Genomic DNA, 27413 nt, shown 5'->3' on the forward strand with positions numbered 1-27413 from the left:
AAAGGCTGGCATTGAAAAATCAGTACAATTAACTTTTGTCGGAAATGCGTGCATCCTTGGTGGAATGGATTCAGTCTCATTTATAATATACTCTGGATGCATACAGCACCTAGTACAATGAATAAGCATTATTCAAGCTATTAAAAATGCTTTTCAGTTTAAGGATCCTTTGCTTTAATTACTACAGCCAAATAAATACTTGGCATTGGGCTATTTTACCTGAGTGGTTAAAATGGAGAAATCAATGAAGATGAATAGAGATTTTCCTGTTCTACTGGGAAACAGCACATGCCTAATCATGTTAGGGCAACATAAGACTTTCTGGGTGAGTCACAACTCAAAGCAGATGCTTGCATTAGTCATCAATCTGAACTAGTCACCAACTGCCTTCTATACCTGGCTCATGATGCTGTGAAGGAGGAGCCACTCGATTCTGGTTGTTCTTTGGTGAGCCTCTTGCTTCATACTGGAAAGGAATTGGAGCTGGCCCTTGAGGTGGTGGGAGGATGGATTGTCTCTGTTTAATCTTCTCTTGGTTTACCCTGCAAAGGAAGCAATGGATCACTCCTTTTACCAGAACACCCTGTCTATGACTACAGTTACAAGGTTCTGGGTAGTCATTTATGATATCCCTGCTGCTGCCCATACTGGTGTGGGCTAAACAGTTGGCAACAACCAATAATACTTTTATGCACTCCCCCCTAACCTGTGAAAAGTTGCAAGGTAGGAGCTACCAGGTTTAATTTTCTTAGCTAAATGTAACACAGGGTCTTTGCTTTATTTACAACTACACCAGCAGAGGATAAGTGGAAGCAAACTAACTAGGCAGATCCCTGAATATCAACTCTGGCTGCATCGAAGGGACAGGGGACCCTTCCTCAACAATGTGAGAGGGGGCAGAAAGGGATTCTGGGTGGAAGAGAGGATGGGGACATTTCCCTCTGTGAACTTCCTAACTTAAAATCCCAGGATGATTTTGGGTGACTCTCCCCTTCCTGCATAAGTTTCCCACTTCCCACATCGCTAAGGAATCCCCCACCCATGATATTCAGCAAGGCTTTTCGGGCAAAGGGATGCAGATGGCTGAAGTGGGAAGGGTGGATGGGGAACTTTCCTTCTGTCAACCTCCTTAAAGTAACATCTTAGGAACCAAACTGGGAGACTCCCAACTATCAAGAAATTGTTTCCTAATCCACCTTAAAAGGGAATGGCAGGCCAGCAGCCATGACAATATTGTACAGTACATGGTCTAGTTTTTATATTGGTTTAATGTTGTGGATTGCCACTTCTGTGGGGGTTGTATCCCACACTGCCTGGGTAATGTTTAAACAGGGAGACCACACAGAAGGGATGGGTACATTATGTACTTCCCTGGGCAACTGCCATTGGCTCACAGCAAGATGTAGTGCTAGCATGGGGATTAAGCATGATACCTGTGCTACCCACATCATCTCCCTGCTTAAACATGAGTAAAGCAGAGAGTGAACTTAACCATGCCAAGATGAGATTTATGCAATTCATTCACTAAAGTCCCAACAATTCCCATTTCCATGTAGTAAAAGAAAGAGAGAAATAAACAATGAAGTCTAGTTCAAAGACAACAGGGGAATTGCTTCAGTATATGATAGGATTGAATGTGGGCACATCCTAGTATCGTCAGGATATTGTATCTCTAAATGGAACCCATCAAGATGACTCATGTTCCTTAGAAGTTGGGGTATAAAAAATAATCCCTTGGACAAACAAGAGTTTGTGCTGCCAGATGAAGTTTGCAGCGCACCAGACATATGCTGTAAGCCACCCAGAATGGCTGGAGAATAAATAATAAAATTATTATTATTATTATTACTTGTTTCTCTGCCCTTGTTACTCAAAATTTCACAAGGCTGTGCCTAATTTTACTGTCCTTTAATCCTAATGTGTTCACCTCCAAGGGACACACCTAGTACTTCAATAACTTAAAAGGAGCAGGAAATTAAATTAAGGGTAGATCATGAGCTTTGTGACTTCTGCAGAGTAGGGCAAGCGAAGCTTCTTCCCAGTTTACTTGCTGGAGCTTGCCTGTCCACAGAACCCACTTACTTGAGAGTTTGCGGCCGTATCTTCTTTCCAAACTTATGGTCAGCAAGTGCACTTTCTATGTCCTCATGTACCATCTCTGCCTAAAATACAAGATCAGGTTGGTCTCAAGAGAAGAAATGGCTCATGGCAGAAATTTAAGAATGCATGTAAGAATGCAAATGGAACAAGGTCTTATAAACAAATGCTGCATTAAAAAATGTTTCATTGTATTATGCTGTGTGTGTGTGTTAGCTTTGCAGCTACAAATACACTAGAAATCACAGTTCCATATGTGATTGCAAAGATTTTGTGAGATTCGCTCCCACAAAAGCTTTGCCCTGCAGTCCTTGCCTGCCATCAAGAGTTTTCTGTATGCACATCCCTTCCCTTGCACATTAAGCACTGAGGATAGAAGAAATGCTTTTCTCTGCTAATATTGACAACAGGAGATCCTTGCTTGCGTGTGGCTGCAGAGCTGGAACACGGTCACAGTGGAGTCATGCTTGCACACCAACATTTTCTCATCTAGCACCAAGCTGCTAAAATATACCATGTTGTTTTTTCCTCCCCTCCTCTCCCCACCCTTGTTTACCTCCACCTCATCGCAATTAAAGAAATGAATGTCAGGCTTGTGCTGCTCTGAGTCTTGACACACTAGCAGGAGTATGGATGAGTACCGCATCTGATTCAGCACAGTTTGGCAGAGCTGGACTGTTGGCAGAAGGAAGTCCTCTAGTTCTTCCTGAAAGGCAAATCAGAGAGAGAGAGTGAGTGAGTGAGTGAGTGAGTGTGAGAGAGAGAGAGAGAGAGACAGACAGACAGACAGACAGACAGACAGACAGACAGACACATTTAGTTACAAGCTGCATTTATTCATTGTAATAACCATTCCTGGAAAAAAGGCAATGAAGACGATGGCATCTGATTCACTCAGTGTACTTTAAATCCATTAGTAGCTACAGCTGCATGAAGGCAGTTGGACAAAATTGTTGCTGGCACATGTGAAGTTTCTGGGCGTTTCTTAGCTGGTAGGAAAGAGAGGCAAAGTTTTTGTAAGGAGGCCAACAAAACTTCATTGTATTGCCTCCTCCCTTTGCTATCAATCTTGAGCATCATGTCAAAATACAATGTCTTAAAGACTTGTCACTTCTATGTTTGCAGAGACAACTTGTGTGCATGAGTAACATACTCTACCAAATCCCAGCCAGAAATAGGATCTGGAACACTACAGAAGCTGTTCCCACAGGTGTAGCCATGTTCATTTGCGGCAGCAAAATTAGCCGACGGTGTACACGCATTTAAAGTACATGACTTCCCCCAAATAATCCTAAGAACTGCAGTTTCTGAAGGGTGCTGCGACTTGCAGCTGTGTAAAGGGCAAACTACAGATCCCTAGATTTTTTTGGGGGGGGGGTGCTTTAAATGTACGGTGTGTATGCAGCCAGAGAGTCTTGTGGGAGATCCCCCAGTTTACATGCTTGGCAAAATCCAAGCCATGGACCCCCTTCTTTTCAAAATTTTGATATCTCTATGGGAGCTTTTGTTATATGAATGGTGAATTACTGCTTACCTGAGTTTCGCAGTCCAGCAATCGGATGGATTTGTCATTCACTTGCAACAGCATCTCTTGGGCCCAGATCTTCTCTTTGGAAGCCAGCTGTTTGAGTTTTCTGATGGCATCGTCCACTGTTACAATGGCCTCACTCTTATCCATGATGAAGGTGGCTAAATGCTGTAAAGGGGAAAAACAATGGTGGGCGAGGTGAAAGGAAAGTATCCCAATTAAGCAGGAGGTCACAAGCCATTTTAATCCATGTGAGCTGAAAATTCATGCAGTCACTATGTTGGATAACAAAAGCAGCTAATAGCAACATGGATTTTTACTCTTCCCACATACAACTGCACAGCGGTGCCTGGTCAACCCCCCGGTTCTGTGGTGTGGTTACAAACAGAAATGTTTCCTACAGGTCTACCTTCCTTTGATTGCTTTGATTGACAGCAGTGAACAAAACAATTTCTAATGATGATGATGATCATTCCAGTACATATATAAACATCACATTACAAGGCATCAAAACTGGACTTGCCACAGAGTACACTTGGCCTGCAGACCAATGCTGGCTCCCTCCTCGTGTACCTGCTTGTAAGCACATACTTGTAAACATGTGCTGATTGCATTGGCATGTCCCATTTTTAGGTGAACACTTAAAACAGCATTAGGCACACAACTAAACAATGTAATGTTGTGCGTTGACCTATTCTTAGTTCCATCTCTCCACACTGCATAGTTGTGTGTTTGTGCCAGTGCTAGGAATGTAGCTTTCTCCAGGCAGTAGAAAGTCAGCCAGGCATGATTGTACTTGCAGTCATTTCCAGCTCAGCTCTAAACCTGTTGTCCTGGTTAAGAAAGCATTCAGCTTTTATAGCATGACATGATCTCTAAACCTCAGGATCTGCATGCACAGGCTGCTCTTGTATGGTTTGTATTGATAACAATGCCATGAGCAAGCAACACTGCAATGCCACTGGGCAGTGCAAGGAACTGCCATTGTTGCCAGTTAGAACAGTTGTTCTTCCTGGTCTTAGTAAAAATCGCATAATACTTCCCTCTGTGGTTTTATCAGCCAGCAGAGGGAAGCATGAAGCAAGTGCAAGAGAGCACATTGGCCTTTCTCACATTATACTTAATCCATGCCATCGCTATCCACCGCAAAGGAAACAGCTTGCCAGATTAGCAGTGTTCAAATTTTGGCAAACTCTTCTCCAAGAACTCAGTTTCACACCTTCCTCCCCTCCACCCCATTCTGACAACAGAAGCTGACACCCTGACCTGCTTTATTCCCTCAGTCCTGAAACACATGCCATTTTGAAAACCCAAAAGACTAGGCCCCCTTCCCAAGAAGGCATTGCAATAGAATAGGGCACATAAGGATGTCTTTACTTCAGGTTGGTGCATTAAAACGATGTAACATATAGTTGACCTTGAACTGTTAGAGTAAGATTGGCACTCTTAGGGTTGCTGCGGTTGGCGGTGGTCTGTGCACAACTGCTATGCTCATATGGAGCTGTCATTTCCACCTACCTTCATGAGGCTTCATGAGGGCCAATAGAGCAAGATAATGATTGCTGTTATTTTAGAGTTGTATCCAACATGTGCAGAAAGCAAGCTTGCACAACAGATCTTTCTCCAAAACCTCTCCAAAAGGTAAGAGGAATGTACCAAGCATTGTGGGCTGTGTCATATAGGGTGGTGGTACAGAATCATCCTGAACTGAGTGGAGAGATTTTGTGTTCCACTGCAACCAGATTCCTCCATCCAGTTTTTGGTGATGCCACATAAGACATAGCCCACAATGTTTGGCATGTCCCCCTGACTCCCTAGAGAGGTTTTCTGCAGGGTGCATAAGGCTACAGGGGGAGGAAAACATATGTTGTGCAGGCTTTCTCCTGGTCATGCAAGGATGTAACCCTTTATGCTTACTGACAAAGTCAAAAATCTAACAACAAACCTGCACAGAATGGAAGATTAAAAAACATGCTGTTTGGTAAATATCTGTCTCTATAGATAGATACAGGTGCATATCTATGTGTGTGAACAAACTGCCAATTTGACAGCTATCACACTTGCTTTGACTAAAGTTCAAGGGGAAAGAACAGCTTACAGCTGAGCAACCATAATTAACAGAGATCAAAATGCATTCTAGTTGCAGGAGAGAGTAAAGTCTACTTTCCAGTGGAAGTGACTGCAATGATTTTATTGCTTATTTGCAAAAAATATGTCCAGTGCTTGATTTCTTTAAAAGGAAGGAAATACAGCTCCAGTCTTCCTAGGTGCTACACCATCTGCTCCTTTTTCTTAAATGTGTGGGAACAGATTATTATTTGCCGGTTTTAGACAGAGTAGTATTTAAACATGCAATCTAAACAAGTGGAGCGTTTGTGCTTTCATCCATGTAGAATGAATGTGTAAAGAGGAAAGGGACAGCAGCTGGCAGTCCCATCACCTCTCATTCACATGTTCACACAAACCTGTGAACACAGTCTACACATGCCTTTCCCAACCTGATGCCCTGATGGTGGTCAGGACTGATGGGGCTTGTAGTGTAGTCCAAAGCATATGGAGGGAATATGGTTGGGGAAGGCTAGTCTATGCCACATTTGTTAAATTAACCCACAGCATTTTCAGTTACAAGGGTCTCAGGGTCAAACTAGTGATGTTAAATGCATCTTTAAAATAGCATCAACTGGCTGCCTGGGTCTAATTGTTATCCACCAATGGCTCCAGTGGGGAATTTCCTGCAAAGCAAATAGGAGCGTCAATAGAGGAATTTTCTTTAGAATCGCAGCAGAAGAAGAAAGGACAGAAAAGTTGTTGCGTTTTTGGGGAAAACTTGTTGAACTTTGTTGTTGTTGATTTTTTGAGCTATTCAAAGGAAAATCACCAAAAATGAAACTGCCGACATGGGTTGCCATACATCCAGATTTTCCCGACTGCAGTATTCCGGATATGTCCAGGAAGTTCTGGATGTATGGCAACCCTAGTTTTGATCCATAAATACATACAACTAATGCAATTTGCATTTAAAAAAACCTGCAAATTACACGTAAAGATGCACATAAGGGCATACCTAGATTGGCCCTCAAAGGGCAGCCCTGGAAAGGATCTTTGGGGGAGCTACTGCTGTCAGTCAGAGTAGCTAAAACTGGCTTTGATAAAACTATTATTTTATTCAATACAGCTCAGCTTCTTACATTCACAGGATATTTTACAGAGCTTTCCCAAGTCCTGCTTAAATTCTAATCCAGACAAATACAGCAGCATAACTATTACCACTAACATTACTACCACAGTGTCTTGGCTCCAGAAGGTTTGTGGCAGTGTGTATACATGTGTAGCAATATTATTTTAAAACACTGCTTAAACATCATTTCACTCATTTTGAAAAAGACCGTCTTTTATCAGTTTTCTTTCCAATTCCCTTCCTCCAAGAGAATTTCAAGTTTTTGCATGTCAGGCCTTGATTGGAGGGGGAGAGAAACCTGTTTTCCCTCTGCCTCCCCAAAGGCAACACACCCCAGATATTCACATCTCCAGGGACTAAATGACCTACATTGAGACTAAGCCACATGTGGAAGAAAATTACATATATAAGAACCCATTGTCATGCAGCACTCCTTGACTTTGACATTGATGATGATTTGTCAATATAGGTCATAACAGAGTCAGTGGGGTGGGGTGGAACTGGCCTGGGGAGACCGCAGTGGCTCAATTCAATTCACCCATTAAGTTTGCTCAGTGACTTGGGTCAGTCACCCTTTCTCAGCATAACCTGCCCCAGACTGTTATGAGGATAACATGTCATGAGATGAACCCTTGGTAAAGTTCCCCTGAGGGAAGCTGGATACAAATGACATAAATATCCTTGTCCAAGGTGTTAGCTTTCTGGAGGGTGCAGTATCCTTTGCTAAAAAAAGTGTTCTGGAGGAAAGAGAAATGAATCCTTAAATCAAAAGGGAACAGTTGCATTATGCATTGCACTAAAATCAATAATGATCCTAAGCTGGAGAGGCCTTTGCACCTTTCCTTAGCCACATGGAAGCCATTTTCCCAGGATTTGTGCAGCTTGGGCTGAAGCAGATGTAACAGCAAAGACTGGTAAAGCACATGCCCATGTATAGGAGCCAACTTCTAGGGGCCCAGGTCCCTTTGCCCCCCAATAAAATATTTGAGGGGGTAGCGTCCCCCCAAGTTGATGGTCATTGCCATTCAAATGATGTGCCCCATCCTGTGATCAATTACTTGCCCCCCAATAGTTTATTCAAGTTGGCACCCCTGCCCAGGTATGTGTTGTTTGTGTGGCCCCCATCACATTTTGTAAGTGAAGTCATGCACATCACCATTTAAAGAAGGGCCTCCCTGTAAGGCTATTAGGTACAGAGCCTAAAATTACCCAACACTGATCTAGATAATCTCTGCAAGGCCACTGGGAACAGGAAACCAGTGAACATTTCCCCCAGCACCTGAGCGAAGGGAAAGCAGGGCAAAGATCAAGAGTTATTACCAACTTCCAGTAACTCCAGCATATGATGCGTTGGGCTTCTACTAATTGTTTGTAATAAATCTTCTAGCATATGACCCAGGAAGCATGATTATAAAAATGTAACTAGAAGGATCAATGTCCTCCTATAAATGGTGCAATATCAGTATCATTTCTAATTGTATGCAATTTATTGCTCATTCATATGAGTTTCCTTGACTCACCTGTACATGGTACTGTGACGTCTCATGCATAATGACGTTAGAATTGGAATACTTCTTCCTCTGCTCTGCAGAAAGGAAAGGAAAGGAGATGAGGCTTAGTTTTTACGGCAATTGATTAGCAGCCTAAGGGCCAAGGTAGACATCATCTTGGGATATATGTGGTCCCAACCCTACAAAGAGAGGGGCATCATTGCTCACTTGTAAGGCATCCCTTTCACTACAGGCATTTTTCATGTCAAAGGATCTGAGGCAACAGGGCTGTGAAAGATACCTGTGTAAGACCTTAGAGACTCACTGCTGGTCAGAGCGTCAACCCAGGCTAAGAGGACCAGTGACTGTACAAAGCAGGCTGCTGAGATTATGGAGACTGTGGACAGGAGAGCTCTAATGGAGGAGGTATGGTGGGCAGGAATTTGGGACATTTAAGGCAAACACCACCTCTAACACTGGGCTCACTTCTGGTTTCAAGGTATAAACTGCCTCTTCAAGGCCCTGTTACTACAGAAAGTGTGATAACCACATAAATAGGTGAAAGTGACTTCTATTATGTCAGTCCATCTACCTGAGTATTATCTCAAGCTTGCTGTTTTCCCACTCTGTAATCCTCCCCCCACTTAAACACATTGTTCTCACAATAATGTTATAAGGGATAAACAAAGTTAGGAATCCCACGTTTCCCCCCATTTTAATGTTTGCTTGATCCTTAAGCCCAGTTATAACTTACTCGGATGGGCTCTTTGGTTTCTTCCCTTCCCCTTTACATTTATTGCATTAATAAAACACTGCTAGCAATACGTTATTAACAGCATTCTCATTTTTATTGCACAGGCAGTCAAGCACGTTGCCATGATTTCAAAGGCCACCAGTAAAATGATTTCTACTGGTTCCTTGACTATAAGCAGCCTAAAGAATAGGAAAGTGAGAAAAATATAAATAATATAATGGGAAAGAAAAAATAGTATGTGTACAGTGGGAAATAAATAACTTTTAGCATGTCACTTGCACTTCTCAGAAAAACTGTAGTCCATGTAGAACCTTAGATACACACAGTGCCAGTCACACTGCCCCAAACAAAAGCCATGAAACAGTTGATGCTTAAGATTGGTCCAGAAGAGGGGAGGTCTGCATGGTGGGGCCCTCACCCTGGAATGATCTCCCCCAGAGGCATGTCTGTAACCCTCATCATTGGTCTTCAACCATCAATTAAAAGCATTTTTATTTATCTATTATTTTGTAGGCTGATAATGGGATGCTTAACCATCAACAGAAATATTTGAGTAAGTGCTTTACTGAGTTGTTAATATTTATTTTTTGTGTTATATTTGTACTGTTGTTTGTGTTATGTTTTTTGTACATAGCCCTGTGCTGCACATAACCATAAAAATAAATGATAAAACCCCCAATGCTCAGTACCAATATAAGTAGGAGAGGTATTTGAATCATAACTTGACAGCAGGAGGGTTGAGGGAGGGAAAGAGTAGGACATTAGGACAACAGAACGGGAGAAGGAACACACAAGAATGTTTTTGCTCAGCAATTCCTACTGGGAGGAATTGATGTTACAGGAATGGTTTGCTAAGCAAAACAGTTAAGCAAGAGTGGCTGGATTCAACCAGTTAAATCCTGATCAACCTGGTTAAATTCAAGTACTTAGATCAAGATCCAAAGAACTGCACAAGTACACACACACACACACCATTTGCCAAGGGGACTTTGGGCTTGCTTTTCTTGAACAGCTCTCCCTGTGGCATGACAAATCTTTTTTACACAACAATGCAGGTTGGCTAGAGTGGAAATCTCACAAGACCCCTCTGATGAAGATTGGGTTCTTCTGTTCATCTGGGTTGTACTATAAGGCTAAAAATAACCACATGCAAAGTAGGGGAGGAATATACGCGCTCTAATGCAGAATACCACAGAATGTAGGGCTGCAGCATTTAAAAAAGAAAAACCTGAGAAACACTGCTTGTACTCTAAAAGATCCCATTTCTGGCTCACAAGGGGCTCCTCCAGATGACTTGTTTATTGAGCATTTGTCCTGATTTGCTTACACAAAGCTTATGTGGAGGTTAGACGATGCCTGGTCTTTATTCAGCATTTGTTTTGATTTGTTTGTGGGGACAATGAACATTCATCCTAATTTGCTTGCACAATAGTTATATATCTTCCTGTTATTCATTTGTTTATTCCACACGATGGAGTGCATTTTCCCATCACTTTTGTAACTGCAAAAAGTCTATTAAAAAACCCCTACTTTAACTGCACACATCAAAATTTCTGTATGTGTATGAATCTTTCCTGGACAATACTGACAGTATCAAGGTGACTGAGGCTGCAGGAGACTCTCCTAGCAGTGCAACCTTATACATATTTACTCAGAAGTAAACCCCATCATGTTCAGTAGGACTCACTACCAAGCAAGAAAAGAACTGTTGAATATGGTTCTAGAGTTCCACCCTCCAAAACAATTTTTGGCTAGGCATTCCATTAATCAGGGAATGAGACTTGATCAGTCAGTCCCCCATGACAACTGTCCATAGTTTTCTGCTCTTGTGGAGTTTTTTATTTTCCTATCTTCTTTATTTCATTCATGCACAACTTTTACAGAGTAAAAGCTAGTGAAGATTACCTGGCTTTAGAGTCGGTGCCTGTCACTAAGAGGCTGGTAGACGATTCACCATGCCTAGTTCCTCAAAATCTGTATCACAGTTATAGGAAGACCTGCTAATAGTAACACGCCCACTTTGAATGCAAGACACTTAATGGTTAAGGCTGCTCTCACTCCAGCTTGGAAAGCAGATCCTCATCCATGTGGCCATGAAGGTAAGAACTCCCAAGAGCTGGGCTTGAAAAGCATGTTGCAAGTCTGCTAAGCTCCTATGTGAGCTAAGTGAACCCCAAGCTGCTAGGTAGCTCAGATCTTTTAAGAACAGTTGCCGAAGCTTACAGTGTAATCTTGTACATTGTCCACTGAATTCAAGGGGGCTTACTGTCAGACAAGTTAGTATAGGATTGCAGCTTTAGTTACTATGAGTGGGATTCCACTTTGGGCTTTTACAAATGTTCTATCTATGCAAGCTTTCCAGATGGAATGACCCCCCTTGTCCTCCTCCAGGGAGATGTTCTAAAGGTTCTCTGGACCCCACTAGAGCCAATTTCAGGGGTACGAGGAGAGGAGAGGAGAGGAGGAAAGCCCTGTTGTGCAAGTGAAAGCTCTTATGTACGGCTTCAGCTAATGGGGTTCCTTAGTGAATCCTGCCCTTTATTTTTTTTTTATTAAAATATTTCTACAGGTCTTTTTCATCAGTTCAAATCAGTTTGCATCATGTTAAAAAAACTTAACACAAAAACAAAACCACACCAACACATTACTGCAGATTTAAGAGTCACAGAAAACCAATTTCTATATTGCCAGCAGCCCAAGCAAGGGATTAGAATAATAAAGGATTTAGACTGCAGTATGGTAAACATGTATCTTAGCTTACATTCAGGGGGTATAATTTGAACGAGGGCAAATACGTACCCCAGGTTTCTTAGCTTTACTTTAATTATAGACTAGTGAAAATGATGGAATTAGGTGAGGAGAAAGATTAAATTTTAATAATAAAATAATCTCATAAATAGGCAGTCATTTATTTAATTGACAAAAGGGACTGGAACCTGGTGAGATACACAAGGAAATTTCTTTGCCTATCACAGGGAGTACAAGTTTAGAATGTGTTCATGCTTTGCTCTTGATGCTGGAACACCGTGAACACAGGAAGAGGATAGGAGGCCACCAAAATAGAATAAGATGAAAGATTCTGCCCACAGGCTTTGAAGTGAACTGATGAAGTATGATTTTAATTCTAAATGAACAGCTCAGTCCTATGCAGTATCATACTTTTCAGATACAAGTCCCATTGAAATAAGTTGGAGTTACTCCCAAGTATGCGTGCATGGGATACTACCATTAATAATTTATACCTGTATTCCCAGATTTCACATCACCATCAGGCAGCACACCTGTGAAGACTGGCACATTTGCTATCAATTGAGAAGGAGTAGGGATAACATAATGCACATATTAAGAATGCATATACTAAAGTATGCATAAGAATAACATATAAAAATACATTATATTAGGGGAAATTGCTTTCTGGGAGACAAAGGAGGAGGGGAGCTTGTTGCAGCAAGAGGGGGAGATACCAGTGACTCTTCAACAGTCTGGTTCATATCTGCCTCTTGGCCTTCATCTGCCCACTCTCCTGCTTCAGCTTCTGCCTCTGATTTTTGACTGCTCTCTGCCACAGACTCTCCCAGCTCACTAAGCCCTGTTACCTCTTCAGCTTCTGCCACCTCCACCTTCCTCTTCTCCTTATTTCCTCCTTCTTTTCCCTCTGACCACTCCCTGAGCTCCAAGCCTTCTTCTCTTGGTGGTTCCCCAGTTGGTTCCTCCCACCATTCCTCTGCATCCAACTAGTAAATGTGGTTTATTTTAAAAAGAAAAGGGGGTAGGGGGAATGTGGAAATAGCTCCAAAGCAGTAGGTTTTCTGCCTGCATTTCATCATGCAACTGAAAGAGCCTTTGAGATTTGGAATGAAATAACTCAAACAAATAACAATGGAGAAGAACAACTATCACCTGTGAATGAACATTACACCCATGAGAATATAAACATTCCCTCTCTGACCCCCTTGGTCCTTGTCCTAGATTAGCCATCAAAAAAATGTACAAGTTATGCCTGTGAATTAGATTTCATAACCTTATAGTCAATAAAGGTTATCTTGAAGACCAGAGTCTTATTTCAATGGGACTGCAATACCCTAACTTCATGCTATGCTCTATTTACATGCTATGTTCTGTTTACATTGTTAAAAGTTCCTGAAAGTCTAGTTCCCAGGACCTCTCAGAGGTCAAGAGAGACCTACGCCACTTTCATCTTTTGAGGCCCTCAGCCATAACAATTAAAATTAAAAATTAAAGCATGCCAAAATAAAAGAAGGGACCCCCGCCCCCAAGAGTGAGTGGTTTGTTCATATAATCAGCTAATCTGAGATGGCATGTTCACTATAATTTTGTGCTATCAAAACTGACATTTAAAAATCTTTAAATCCATATCAGTTAATAACAATAAAAATATATTTCATAAAATCACATCTCTTATTAGCTTAAAATTGCTGTTCTGAAAATGTGTTTCACATTTTGGTCTAATGTGCATGAAAACAAGTTGTGAAACTTATCAAATGTGGGGGAAATCAACAAATTTAGTAAGCTGAGGCCCCCCTTTGAGTTTGAGGCGCTGGGTCAAATGGCCCTCTTTCCCCGCTCCCCGACTAGCCCTGCTAGTCACACAACCCTTTTTAATGTATCAATCAATTGAGTGTCGGGAGAGGGCTTTCTGCACTTTTAGTTTACTGCCTATTAAAAAGTGCTTTCCCATTTGTACAGTGCTCATTACCTTTCTTCCAAATAGCATTTTGGTACAGGGATATTGCATGTCCCAAGCAATAAACTGTGCTTTCTCTCATACCTAGGAAAATGTGATGTTATTTCCCTGTAGGCAGACTATTCATTGCTATTCTAACTGTTGCATTTGGGATGTGCTTGCACAAAATCTGGAAGGTGTCTATTGGAAATGGCTTCTGATATTATAGATAAAAGACCATTTTTTAATTGTGATAATTAACAAGATTTCTTCCCCCTCCTCAATGAAACGTAACGTATTGCCTGATACTCAGATGTATCAGGAGGGTTTGATAAATGTATGAGCTGGGCTATTACTGGTACATTTTCGTTGTTTCTTGCAACCTTTATACAGTATTCATAACCAACACTGTTGTCCATATGTGCATGTATAAAGTGGAGCAGCTTGCCCAGTGAGATGGAGATGCAGTAATAGCTTCCTGGCGGTAGAGCTGCTGATGTTTACTGTTTGCCAATCAGGACTTTTCATGTGGTTTGTTTCAGTGGATCACGGCACTAGTACAACTGGCATTAGTTGAATATGAAATGTCCATAATGAACTATGTTTGACCCTGGCACTAGTTCTTACCTTAAACGTAATCTGGAAGGTATGAGTAAGAATCCTTTTTTTGTGTGTGTGTGAAAATGCTTTTTTATTTTTTTTTAAACAGCCAAAACACCTTTAATAGGAAAATGCTGGCCAGAGGATCAGAATGCTGCAGTTCAGGCTCATGCCTTCACAGCGTATTTCCGAGGTGGGTACAGGCGTTCTTTTCGCTGCTGCTTTTTGGTCTTCATACCCTCTTCATGCTTGTTTAGCCTGCGCCGCATGGCACGTGTCTTCTTAGGCCGCAAGTCGAGAGGCTTGTATTTCTTGCCTTTGTAGAACTTCCTGAGGTTTTCCTTCTGGGTCTGGTTAATGACGGTCAGCACTCTGGCAATGGATTTGCGAACCACCCAGATCTTTGAGAGTTTGGAGGCTGCTCCACCGGTCACCTTGGCCACCCGCAGCTGAGAGAGTTCCACCTTGAGGTCATCGAGCTGCTTCAACAGCTCTTCCTTCTTCTTCCCTCGTAAATCGCGGGCTTTGATTTTGGCCATGGCGTCCACAACGGTCTCAGGCTGACTCGAGAATTGAGGCGCGCATGGTGCACGAGTGTGAACGAGAGGCCTTCCGGAACTCGGTCCTGACGCAACTCGGTATGAGTAAGAATCCTGACCTAATACTTAATGTAAAGATCAGCACACTAATCCCGGGTTACCAGCAAAGTTTAATGATCCCCTCCTGCAAGAAAAGAACTGGGTTCCGCATTGACAACAGAAGCTTCCTCCAAAGGTAAAGCATTAATTCAGGAAACGTACAAATAACAAGTTAGTCATCTCTCACTAAGGTTATGTCCTTTCAACTTCAAATGCAGAGAAGTAAACAGACTAATAAACAGACAGGAATGTGTAGAAAATAAGCAATGCTACAAAGGAGTTTAGGTGTTACTGCACTCAATCACTGAAGAAGCGCATCCCCTTTCCATAGGGAATTGCTGGCCCCAAATAGTACTTAAACCCCAGATTTTCATTAGTCAGGTAGCTCACATGCTCTAATGAGGCACCCTCTTTGCTCCTCAACGATCTCAAGGATCATCTCCATGGGCACAAACCAACAATATGAATGAGAGATTTCTGTTATCTGTCTGGCACAGGAGGGGAATAGTTTAACTCTTCCAGAAGGCACAGATCCCTGAGACTTTGAGTTCCATTAGGCTTCAAGATCACATATATCCACCTTCCTGTTCTCCCCCCGCCCCCTTAGTGTGGGTCTGTGGTACATTGTTGCATATACCTCCTGGCTTTTGGGTAGATAGGGACTCCTTAGATCAAGGTGTGTTTGTGCTGTATGATTTGTTGCCCACCTATCTTTAACCTGGGTGTCTGAAACATACACTGTCTCTTTCATTCCATGCAGTGGCGTAGCGTGGGTTGTCAGCGCCCGGGGCAAGGCAAGTAATTTGCGCCCCCTAACCCGTGGATTTGCGCCCCCTAACCCCCAGATGTTGCGCCCGGTGCGGCTGGCCCCCCCTGCACCCCCCACGCTACGCCACTGATTTAAATATACCTTTGTTAAGAAACCGGAGGCCTTCCTCTTGGGCATTGTCGGCCAGAAAGTGTTAAAAAAGGACAGAAGTTTCTTTATGTATGCGACAACAGCAGCAAGAATACTTATTGCAAAGTATTGGAAGACACAAGACTTGCCCACACTGGAAGAGTGGCAGACGCAATTGATGGACTATATGGAATTGGCTGAAATGACTGGCAGAATCCGAGACTTGGGAGAAGAAACAATGGAAGAGGACTGGAAGAAGTTTAAGGACTATTTACAAAAACATTATAAGTTGTATGAATGTTAAGTATTTGCACGATTTAGAAAATATCAGTTCCAGCAAATAGACTTTGTAAAATAGAAAATTAAGTTATAAGTAAGAAAAGGTCGAAATTTAAGGCAACACTACGTTTAATTTTAAGGTATGAGCAATTGATAAAAATTGTTTTAAATTTAGAAGTATAATATTTGGAAAGTACAAAATAAGGTATGAAACAAGGTAATAATTTGCTGACATTCTTATTATAAATAATGCAGGGTAAGGAGATGTGAGGAAGTCCAATCAGTTATATAAGAAAAGTTGTACTGAATGGTTGGTTATATTTTTCTCTTTTTTCTTTTTTATTTCTTTCTTTCTATATGGCTCTTTGGTATTTTGGTTCTGGCTTTTTGGTGTAGGGATCTTGTATTATGTATTTGAAAATTTAATAAAATATTTATAAATAAATGAATATTTTTATGGGTGTGGACAATGAGGAGCGTTTCTTATGCTTAATATCTGCAACACATTGAGTGCTCGTCCAGAAAAGTTGAGACTCACCCTCCAGTGCTATGCTCATGAGGCGCTTTCCTTCTCGTTGCTTAGGACTCCGTAGCAGCGGGGGAACCGCCAAAAAAGCCCCTTCGGGCGCACGGGAGGAGCGAGCCGCCCGCTTTCCCGCCCTCGCCGGCCTCCTGGGGCGCACGCAGCGCTCGCGCCCTCCGCAGCCCGCCCAAACGCGCGCCAATGCCGGGCGACGCGCCCCCTCCGGGAAGCGCGACGTAGGCGCCGCTCCTGCACCCGACGGCCTTTTCTGCAGGGCTTCTAGCTGCAAGCGAGTGTGCGCGCAGAAGGCGGCGCCTGGGCTGGGGAGCGCGCAGCCTCGTCCTTTCCTTCGCAGCCAGCACTGTGAGAGAGAGAGTGAGCCACCAGGACCAGGTAGGGGCAGAGAGCTCCGAGTGCGCCCCCAAAAATGTTGCGCCCGGTGCGGCTGGCACCCCTTGCACCCCCCACGCTACGCCACTGATTCCATGTAATAAACCAAGCTTTCTCTACTTCTTGGCGTGTACAGCTTCTTTATGGGGCATAAAGTTAAGGGTTTACATGCATTCGTAATGGACACATGTACTGACTCCAGAGAAAGATCCCAATCCTCTCAGCATGGTGTGCTGAAAACATGTGAGTGCTGGACATGCATGTGGGTGCAGCCACACAGACCATAACAGAGCTGTGCAGATGCATCAGCAGAACCCCTACTTCTGAGTCTTTTTCATTGCTTCTATGCCAAAGAGGAGCAGGGAAGCTGATAGATCTGGTTCACCTCTTAGGGATTTTCCCCAGTATTATTACGCTTATATTCATGTGATATTAGTTGCCTCAATGTTATTCAGGTTGGAAGAAACTCTCTAAGGCTCTAAGCTGTGGTTAATAAGTATCATATATCCAAAGAACACAGTTGTAAGGTGGACAAGGCAGGAGGAAAATAAAATGTTTCCATTTTCCTTTGTGGGGAGCCATTGACTTCTGTTTAAATACAACAGAACTAGAACAATGTTACTTTGTTGCTGTGAGATGCTATCTTCAGATGATAATCAGGCTCTTCTAAAAACACACCTGGCAAGCATCTTACTCTCCCTCTCTCATATTCTTTGGTTTGTTGGTTTATTATCTAATCTGTGGTTTTCCCCTGCCCTATTTCCATTATGCTACAAGCTTCACCCAATAGGAACACAACGAGTGCGCCCTTTTGTTTCATCATCAAATTTATTTATGCTGTTTACTAATCCAGCCAGGCAATTCAAACTGTGTCCCTACTACATTGTACCTTTGTGGGACAAATCCTGCAGCTCCTGATTCAAAGACAATAGTGTGATATCCAGTTAGAGCTGCTAAATTTTCACTTAGGTTCTGCCTTAGCCTCTGAATGCTCCATGAGATTAAGCAAAGATGTTGCATTTGCAGCTCTCATTCTTCCTCATCCTCTTTACCCACCTGCTGTAGCAAGCGGGACTCTAGTTTTACATCCATAGTAGGTGATGATTAGTGTCTGGCTTGCTTCTGTGCTTTAACAACAACTTAATATGCAAAAATCAACAAGTGACACTTATCAAATCATACAGGTTAAGTATGAGCTGAGCTGAATTGTGGAAGATTCAAGACAGATTTTTAAAAAGTGATTCTTCACATAGCACATAGTTAAACAAGGGAATTTGCGTCCACAAAATGTAGTGATAGACAACTTTAAAAGGGGATTATACAGGTCCATGGAGGATAAGACTACTACATAACAGAAGGCAACTCTAGTTATAAACTAGATCTGTTCCCCCCCCCAAAAAAAAACACAACCTAGAAAAATAAAAAGGCTGTTGCATATCAGCCCAGTTTATAACAGCCATATACAATCCAGGTTCTAGGAGATCTCTTTCGGCTAATTTTGGCTTTATTTTTTTTCACCTGGCAGCAAAGCAGAAATAAATGCAAACCCACCAAATGTGAGAAACAAATATTGACTAAGGGGAAGAAACACCACCTTTTGCCAGTGCTTTCTATTCATTCCGCAGCATCGTTTCTCTATCTTCCAGGACACACCCAAAGAACAGGAAGAAATGCAGATTATATTTGAAATACTGGGGTGTGTGTCTCTCTCTTTCACCATTACTGATACTGGGAGCAAAACAAGACTTTGAAAGAAAACACACATACACCACTAAACGCTTAATAATAGAATGAAGAGAGATCTCTTACGTGTTGGCTCAGGTGTTTTTAAATCATAATTGTGCGCGTGTGAACATAACCAGCATCCCATTTAAAGGGCTGGTATTAACCCTTAAACAGCTGGAGACCAAGTTACTTGAAGGATTAATTTGGCCCATATTAGCCTGCCTGCACTGAGATCATTCATCTGAAGCTCTACTCACAAGCCTGCCTGTAGGAACAACTCAGATGGTGGGCACAAAGAAGAGGGTTTTTGGTTTTTGGCAATGGGTCCATGCTTGTGGATTGCTTTGCCAGTAAGGCTTCATCAAGCCTCATAACTTGCAGGCCTGCTGCCTGTCCCTAAAGCAAGGCTAGGGAACCTGCTGGACTACAGTTTCCATAGTCTCTGCTGGCTGGAACTGATGGGAATCAGAGTCCAATGGCACCTGAAGGGCCACAGGTTCATGCCAGCTGCCCTAAAGACTTGTTTCTGTTCTGTTGTATTAAACAGGATTTTATTGGGTTGTTGCATTTAGAAAATGATCCTGGTGAAAAATGTATGGAACATAAGTGTTTTTGCTAGGCTGGATGTGCTTTTAGAATTATTTCTAGTTCTTACCTGTTCTTTCTCACCTGGCATACCAGGTTTTACACACAGGTGTGTAAAAATAAACGATAACATGAAACATTGTCATTTTATTGTATTTGAAGCTAAATATTTATATTGTGTATTGATTGTGGCAAGGGGTTTATTTTTAACCATAGAAGTGCCACACACACAAATATTATTATTATTAATAATAATAATAATAATAATAATAATAATAATAATAATAGTTTTATTGCAGAGAGGACCAACTACATTTGTTAGCTCTTAGAATCCAAGGTACACAATTTAATGTATTTACCACAAAGCTCTCAAAATGCTACCTGCATATATGCAGTGACACTTCAATGTAACAAGAGTGAGCAGATCCACACTGTTAAGTATGTTTCAAAGATGGAAAATATTGCGTAAGAGTTCCTTTATTATCACAGTCATTATTGCACTATACGCCAAAGCCTGGAGCACTCTCAGTTTCAGAGCAGGATTGTTTCCAACCAAGCACATGCCCCATGAAACTGCCAAGCTCCACCCATGGGTTACACTAAAAGGTAGCTATTTAGGAAGGTAGCAGCCAGCAGTACTGAATTATATATTGCAGTAATGAGCACAAGTGATGGGTTCCTGCATTTCTTTTTTTGGCAGCAGAAACAGAAATGGAGTAGATGAAGCTTTATACCAGAAAAAAACATAGAAGCTTGATTTAAATTAAATCTGGCAACATTTTACTCAATTTTTATCTTGAAATTTGAATGCATTATTGGTTTGTTTAAAATTTTTTTTTTTATTTTGGCAGTATTAAATATGATATTGCATAAGGTGTCTCAAATATCATTGCATACCAAGTACCAAATACCATCAGCAGCCAGATACCAAAGGCTGGACTCCAATATAATCTAATGCCAATTATAGATACTAGATTCTGAGAATATCCAATGAATATTCCATGTCGAAAGTTCACAATGAATAATTCAAAGACGATTTTTGAGGAGCAAATTCATTTCTGCTTTAGTGGCAACTCTAGCTGCTCTTTGGTTGTTCATGGTGGTTGACAAACCCCTGAAAGATCAAAACAGCTTAGATGTATTATAGTGCCCAGGAGTCCAGGCTGCGGACACCTATCGAATTAGTAAATAAAGAATACATGCATTGTTTGTGTTTCCCATCTATGCCAAACTGGAGCAGCCCCTCTTGTGAATGTCAGGTGCTGCTGTGCATGTTAGCTGCCACATTCATGTACTTGTGACTGTAAAAAAGCACGTTGTGCTGTACATGACAATGTACCTACTTTTTTCTACATAAGGATTATCTCCAGGTAGGAAAAAATGTACTATATTAAATTACCCTTAGGAAATATAAGCTTCTTATGCACTTTCAGCTGTCCCAGAGGCTTCTGCATAGCCTGCTGCTGTTAGGAAGAAGGACATGGCAATACCATCACAGTGGGCTCCTGATTAAAAGGTCAGTCTCTCAATTGACATGGATGGAATACATGCTGTGATTTTCAGTGAGGTTTGGCTCAGGCTTGTTTTTATGTCTGTTCCGATAGCAATGCACTGCTTTATTGACAGTATGCTGGCAGGCTTTAGGAGGAGTTGCACTGCTAAATTCCTTTCCATCATGCTTAATATTTACCCCAGCATCAGCGAGGAGTGCTTGCATTCCTTTGTTTATTAGATAAAGATATAAAGCAAGCAAGGAGAGCAAACACAAATACAGCCAACATTTCCTTCTTCTGCAAAGTACCCATGCGGTGAAAAGCTCTGAGCAATTCTAACACGCCAAGGCATGCAATAATATCCCTTTACATTTTCATCGCATTCAAGTCGCTTCATGTGCATTATCAAGTTGTAACCATTACAACAACTTTGTAGTACACACACACACACACACACACACACACTGTACATGGGGAAATTAAGGCAAAGAGAGAGACTTACTTGCCAGCTAGCTAAAACAGGGACTTCCTGATTCACAGCGCAGTTTCAGCCTTTTTCGCATGTCCTCTAGATTAAATGCCAAGTGTTGCAAATTTGGTTGACACCAAAAGCATGTTTTGCTTTTCTATCATACATAATGCAAATATAAAGCTAGTGCAGAGTCACAACCTGCATTCAGGTGGAGTGCACTGGTAGTACACAAAGTAGAGCAGAGTAGTATTGCTCAAAGTTGCTATCTAGCCCAGAATTTGTGACTTGGCAGAGTTTGGTGTGGACATGTCTTTGGACAACCCTATCCTGAAGGCATTTCAGCTTCATCAGAGGCAGCTACACTGGTGGCAAATTTTTAGGGTTGCAGCTGGTAGGTAGCAGAGTAACCTTGCCAAGAACAGGATGATGTTGTTGGAAGTTTTGTTGGTGCATTATGTGCTCTTATAGCTACAGCCTTTAGCGCCAAGGTGCTTATCATCCTGGGTTGAAGTTTCTCACTCACGAACGATTTACAACTTCCACAGAAAAGTCACTAAATATGCTAACAGCATAGTGTTCATACCACAGATACTATAAAATGGGGAAATAGAGTTTTGAAGAGGGGGAAATGTGTTGGTGATATCCACTAATTTGCAACAGTGGAAGTCAGAGGTAGAGAGAGTATAAAAGCAAGAATGCAAATGATCTGGAAGAAGCCCTTTCTTTCTAAAATTGTCCTGCCTGTAATCTATAATGGTGGAGTTGTGGTTCTTCACCCAAGACCACTGGTCTATTAGCTCAGTACTGTGTACAGCGACAGGTAGCAGCTCACCAGGGTTTCAGATAGTGGTCACCACTTCACAGCTAAGTGGCACACCAGGCATCATAACAAAGAAACAAAGTGATCTCTATTGATTTTTATGTGTTTAGATCAACACTGTGCCTCCTTGTATTTATTTTCAATCATATTTTCAACCAGTGCATGTAAGGGACAGATGGACGGTTTCTGCTTCTTTTCTCAAAGGAGATAGTAGGAATGGAAACATTAAGAAACGTTGCTAGTGAGTGGAGAACTGTACCAGAGAATAATCTGAAACTGTGATCAATGGCGGGGCGGGGGGAAGAGTTTGAAAGGAGAAACTGAAATGGTAACTGCTGAGATGTTGAGACAAACAATGGAGTTATTCAAGGCAGGGGAGTGGGGAGATCTGGAATTAATGTCCCTAGGCATTCCAATGGCACCATTCCATTAACCTAGATCTACTCTGCTAATAGCTTTCTCAGGGAGATTGTAGGAATAAGCGCGCACACGCACACACACACACACACACACACACACACGGAGTTGTGTAGCATCTCAAAGACAAACAAATTAATTATGGCATTAGCTTCAGATGACTTGAGTTCACATTGTGACGAAGGAGGGACACTCGAGAGAAGCCCCTCGCACCCGCGTCACTGTCCAACTGTAAAACAACAGCCCTGCAGTGCTGCCGCAGTGGATCTTACTCTCTGGTAGTTTCTGCCACCACCCTCTCACTTTCTTCCTGCAGCCCAGATGGGAGGCAACCTGGATGCATCAAAGTGATGACTTAAAAAAAAAAATTCTCAGTCCATGCACCCAGCACTCCTCTATACAACCCACACAAACTTCTGGGGAAATCAGGGCTAGCTTCCAGCTGCCTTATCTTAGTCCAAGATCAAAGCATTTTGCTCGTTTTTTCCCTGCAGACCCCTCACTAGGCTTCTTAAAACCCAGGAAATGCACCCTGCATTTCTCAGATACTTCCTTTGCTGGTTACTCAAGAGTTGTAAAGGCAGGCCCCACTCCCTGAGTCCCTCCCAGATCTCAGAAGAGACTGCTGGTGTCTTACAATTCTGATCCTAAACTTTTAGTAGTAGCATGAATTCCAAGCATCTAGGCGCATGGGGAGTCTAAAACCCTGAGGTTGGCAGTCACACACGCTTCAGCAAGGAGAAAACAGACAGAAGCTCAAAACAAAATACAAAATAAACCAGGGCACAATGGTTCTCAAATTGGACCAATCCTAGACTAGCCACGACAAAATAATGATTCCAATTTACTTACAAGTTCTGCTTCAAAGAAAAATCTAACGTGGGTCCCTGATGGTGAGTGGGAACACCTGGATCCCTGGTGATGGGAGGGAACACACTGCAGAGCAGTTCAGCTTTTTAAAGTCTCTCTCCCTTCTTTGGAGGGAATGACTTTTGACCCTTGCTGGCCAATGCAAAGCTAGAGCCAGGTGCTCAGGTTCTGCAGTCTCTCTCAAGCACCTTTTTTTGCTTGACAAGACAGGCAGGATACAAGCTGGCTTAGAGAAATGGAGGGGCCAATGAGTGCCTTTCTTCACACAGTCATCAGCTCCCCTCCCATGCCAAATAGCACCAGGGGGAAATTCTCACTGGGAAGACAGCATAAGAAAGAAGAATCAGCAACCACCCCCATCAACACACACAGACACCAGTGGCTAGTACTTACAGCTTAAAAAGATATAACCAATGCCAAACTGCAGCGAATACTGTGACCCTGACCAGCCGTACACCAGCAACAGTATAATATTCAGCAAGTCACAGGGAATCAGTTACTTACTGAAGACACCTAATCCCCAAAGTATTTGCTATCTGAATAATTGTTTCTTGATGCTGAAATAATATATTTGTCTCCATGGCTACCAAAGCATAGAATCTTTGGTATCTGTCTGTGGTCACATGGGCTGCAATTTAATCTTTGGCCAACAGTACATTGCACTCAGTGGTCAATTATCATTCTTACTTACCAGGGGTGGCAGAGCTACAATATTCACATAACAACACACACACACACACACACACACACACACACACACACCCGCCACCGCCACCAGCATATGGTGTGAAGAGGGGAGCTTGGCATTGACAGAAGCCTTGCAACTCCCCTTCCCACCCATGTTTACTCAGAAGCAAACTCTACAGTTCACAGTGGGAACGAATTCCAAATCAGGATGCTTAGGACCAGTGCCAGAATCTACAATCCTAAACATATTAACCTGGAAAACAATCCCACAGAAATCAATAAACAGTATTAGGAATCAGGTGCTAAGGTACTGAAGCTGTCACTCTGCAAGCAGCTCACGACAGTGTATCTGGTATCTACTGCAGCACAGAGGTCTGGACTGCATAGGTCACTCTGTGTGTGTAAGTGGTAGATGGATGTCTCTATCACGTGCCTGAGGAGTCACTAAATAGTCCTTTTCATTATTCGATCTCACATATGAGCTCATGACTGAAAAGCACCAGAAGGTGTGAAGCATTCAGAAAGCATCCATTCTGACCCCGGGCAGTCATGTGGGAATGACTGTGCCCCTCATGCTGGCCTACCGAGTTCTGTTACACTAAGCACTAAAACCTTTCTTGGGTTACCTGTAGTTTCTTGTGTCAAGTGATCTTGCCTTGCAGGCAGCCGCTTTTCAGGTGAGTGTTCCATCATCTAGCTTGGCTATTGCAAGTAAAGTGCTTTAACACTCTTCAAGGCTGGCATCCACTTCAGATTGGACACATTCAGCTATGAGCAACCCTTATAGCATCTCATTTCTATAACCTTCAAATCACAGTAACTGAGACACACACTTGTCACTTTGTGGCCATTAGAAAAATCTACATTAAAAACAACACATTTTAGAAGGTTCAACCAGATGTTATAACACTTATTGCTAAACCCTCATTTGAGTGAACAAACAGACAAAAACGTATTTTGAACAAATAAAGTAGAAAACAGGTTGCAAAGGTAGGAGGGGCAAGGGGGCTTGTAGGTTACTTTCCGGTGGCAGATGCTGCAATTATTTCCTTCTGCCATCCAAAGGTAGTTAAAGTATACTAAAGGGAGGTGGATGCTGACTGCCATTTTGAGGCAGAGTTCATGTCTTAAGTTTTGTCTGAGAGAGGTTAAAATATCCAATTTAATTTTTTTGTAGTAATCAAGGCATGCTGGACTTTGGGTACCAAATTTCCGCTTCACTGGAAACACTGTCACAAATTTGATGCATCCATCAGGGCACCAGCATATTTACGTTGATAGACACATACAGTATACCAAGAACCACACACACTGCAATCTTCTCCACACTTTCCTTGCTTCCTACCATACATTTTCAGTCTCTTCCCTCTCTCCTTCCCATCTGTAACGTGGTTCTCACCACCCCACTTTTCCATTCAATACAGCAGCAGTTGATACTACAGAAATGTTAATAGCAGTAGAGGCTTCCTTTGCATCCTCCTCAGGCTCTCTGTTCATCCTTCTGGGTATTTCCTGCTTGGGTTTATAATACAGTATGGATCTTATAAAGATTGAGATCCCACTCGACTATGTAGAATTGCTACATCCCCAGCCTGAGAGAAAATGGGATGGATTTATAGCAAACAGGTTTGTGGAACTGAACCACATTTGCACATAACACTAAGCCATAGTTTAGCACTATACGGACAAACATCAACAAGCCCAGTAGCTGATGGCAGGGTCGGGATGCACTGCTCATGACCTCCTTCTGGTGGAGTCCCTGCTGCATTCCAGGATGGAGAGAGTGAAGGGACAAGTGGTGGTGATGAGGTCAGTGCAGTGCAAATGTGCCCATGGAGCCAAGCTTGCTGGCATATTTGCACCATGCCAACCTCACTATCACCTACTCCCTCCCGCTCTGCACCCCAACTCAGCTGGAGGGAGGTCAGGTGAATTGCGCAGCCACATCACACTGTCTGCTACTAAATAAGCCTGAGTGAAACGTGAGATGGATGCACTCCACCCTCCACTCTCCTCCTCTGGCACAGCCAGGAGGAGAACTTCTACCAAGTTTAATATCATTTTTAAAGAATCTCAGCTTAGTGTTGCATTTGAGCCAGGAATCCTGGTTCAATTCAACCTGTGGTAAGGTTAATAACAAATCAACGTCAAGCCATAGATTGTGAAGCTGACTTATTAAACTAGCCAGAGTTTGTTTTAAACCAAGTTCTGTAACACTAAGCTAAGATTATTTCAAAGTGAAACTAAAGCTGGCAGAAATCCTCCTCTTGGACATGCTAGAGGAGATGACGAGCAGCAGCGGGGATGGGGGAAGTGTGTGAGTTGAAAACTTTGCTCAGGCTAGATAATGAAGTGCTAAACCATGGTTCAGTGCAGGGGCAGCCCACCTATGATGCAATGTGAGGCAAACACCTTGGGTGGCAGGATCTGCAGGGGCAGCAGATCTGGCCTCCAAGGAATGCACTGCCACCTGCTGCTGCTGCTGCCGCCACCGCCACTGCTGCAGTGGCAGTGATAGCTGTGGCATGCTCATTGGAAGCCAGATCTCATTGGTGAATAGGAGGCACTGCTGATCTCCTGCCACCCTTGTTACCAATGCAGATCTTTATTCCTCTCTTGTTCCTGATGTAGATTTTCACACATGCTTTTTTCCCTGTTGGGGATGGTGGTGGGTATTTTGTACTTTGCCTCAAGTGCCAAAATATCTAGGGCCAGCTCTGGTTCAATGTTATATGCAAACCAGCCAGAATGATTAAGAAGCTAGAGCCACCTGTGGGTTCCTTATTATTTTTGCAAAGTGTTTACCATTAGCTGACGGCGTGGGGGTGGGTGGGGAGATTGCAGCAGGGGGCAGAGGAGATTGCTAATGTGACAGAAAATGCAGCAACACGCCAGTTGTGTAAACCACTAATTATTCCAAAGTACTTCCTCCCCAGACATTCTCTTGAGCTTGCCAGGAAAATAATGGATTTCCCTCCAATGTCCTTTCATCTTGGTTCAGAATAGAAGCCAGTAAGCAGAGAAGTGACTTTATTTATTCATGGTTCACATTAACATTTATTCAGCTGGCAGCTGCGAATTGAATGAGGTAGTAACCTGAGAGCTACTTGCTGTACCTGTAAGCGGAGGGATCTTTCAGCAAGTGCTTCTGGCGACTCTTCTAGAGTATGGAGCTAAGCACATGAGATGCCCGTGTTTTAGTTGCCAAAGGCAGTGAGCATCCAGTACCCTTCGTGACCCCAAGGGACACATGTGGCAGAGGAAGGGCAATTCATTCATTCATGC

The 27413-nt window shown here is 42.6% G+C and overlaps 1 protein-coding gene and 1 pseudogene across 3 annotated transcripts in view; both read right to left on the bottom strand.

Annotated features, from left to right (window-relative positions):
- Nucleotides 1-27413, bottom strand: part of EPS8L2 (EPS8 signaling adaptor L2) — an 86418-nt gene that overhangs the window by 25363 nt on the left and 33642 nt on the right. For both annotated transcript variants that reach the window (XM_081921156.1, XM_081921157.1), the window contains exons 4-8: nt 8324-8388; nt 3632-3793; nt 2654-2803; nt 2083-2162; nt 397-542 (exon numbers count right to left, since the gene is read on the bottom strand). In XM_081921156.1, the coding sequence (XP_081777282.1) occupies nt 397-542; nt 2083-2162; nt 2654-2803; nt 3632-3793; nt 8324-8388 (603 nt within the window). The remainder of the gene's footprint in view (nt 1-396; nt 543-2082; nt 2163-2653; nt 2804-3631; nt 3794-8323; nt 8389-27413) is intronic.
- On the bottom strand, nt 14394-14962 carry LOC309365216 (large ribosomal subunit protein uL29 pseudogene; annotated as a pseudogene). Its single transcript has one exon. The product of its transcript is annotated as a large ribosomal subunit protein uL29 pseudogene (transcript).

The sequence above is a fragment of the Podarcis melisellensis genome, assembly GCF_964234715.1.
Source record: "Podarcis melisellensis genome assembly, chromosome: 1".
In the NCBI taxonomy this organism is placed as follows: domain Eukaryota; kingdom Metazoa; phylum Chordata; class Lepidosauria; order Squamata; family Lacertidae; genus Podarcis; species Podarcis melisellensis.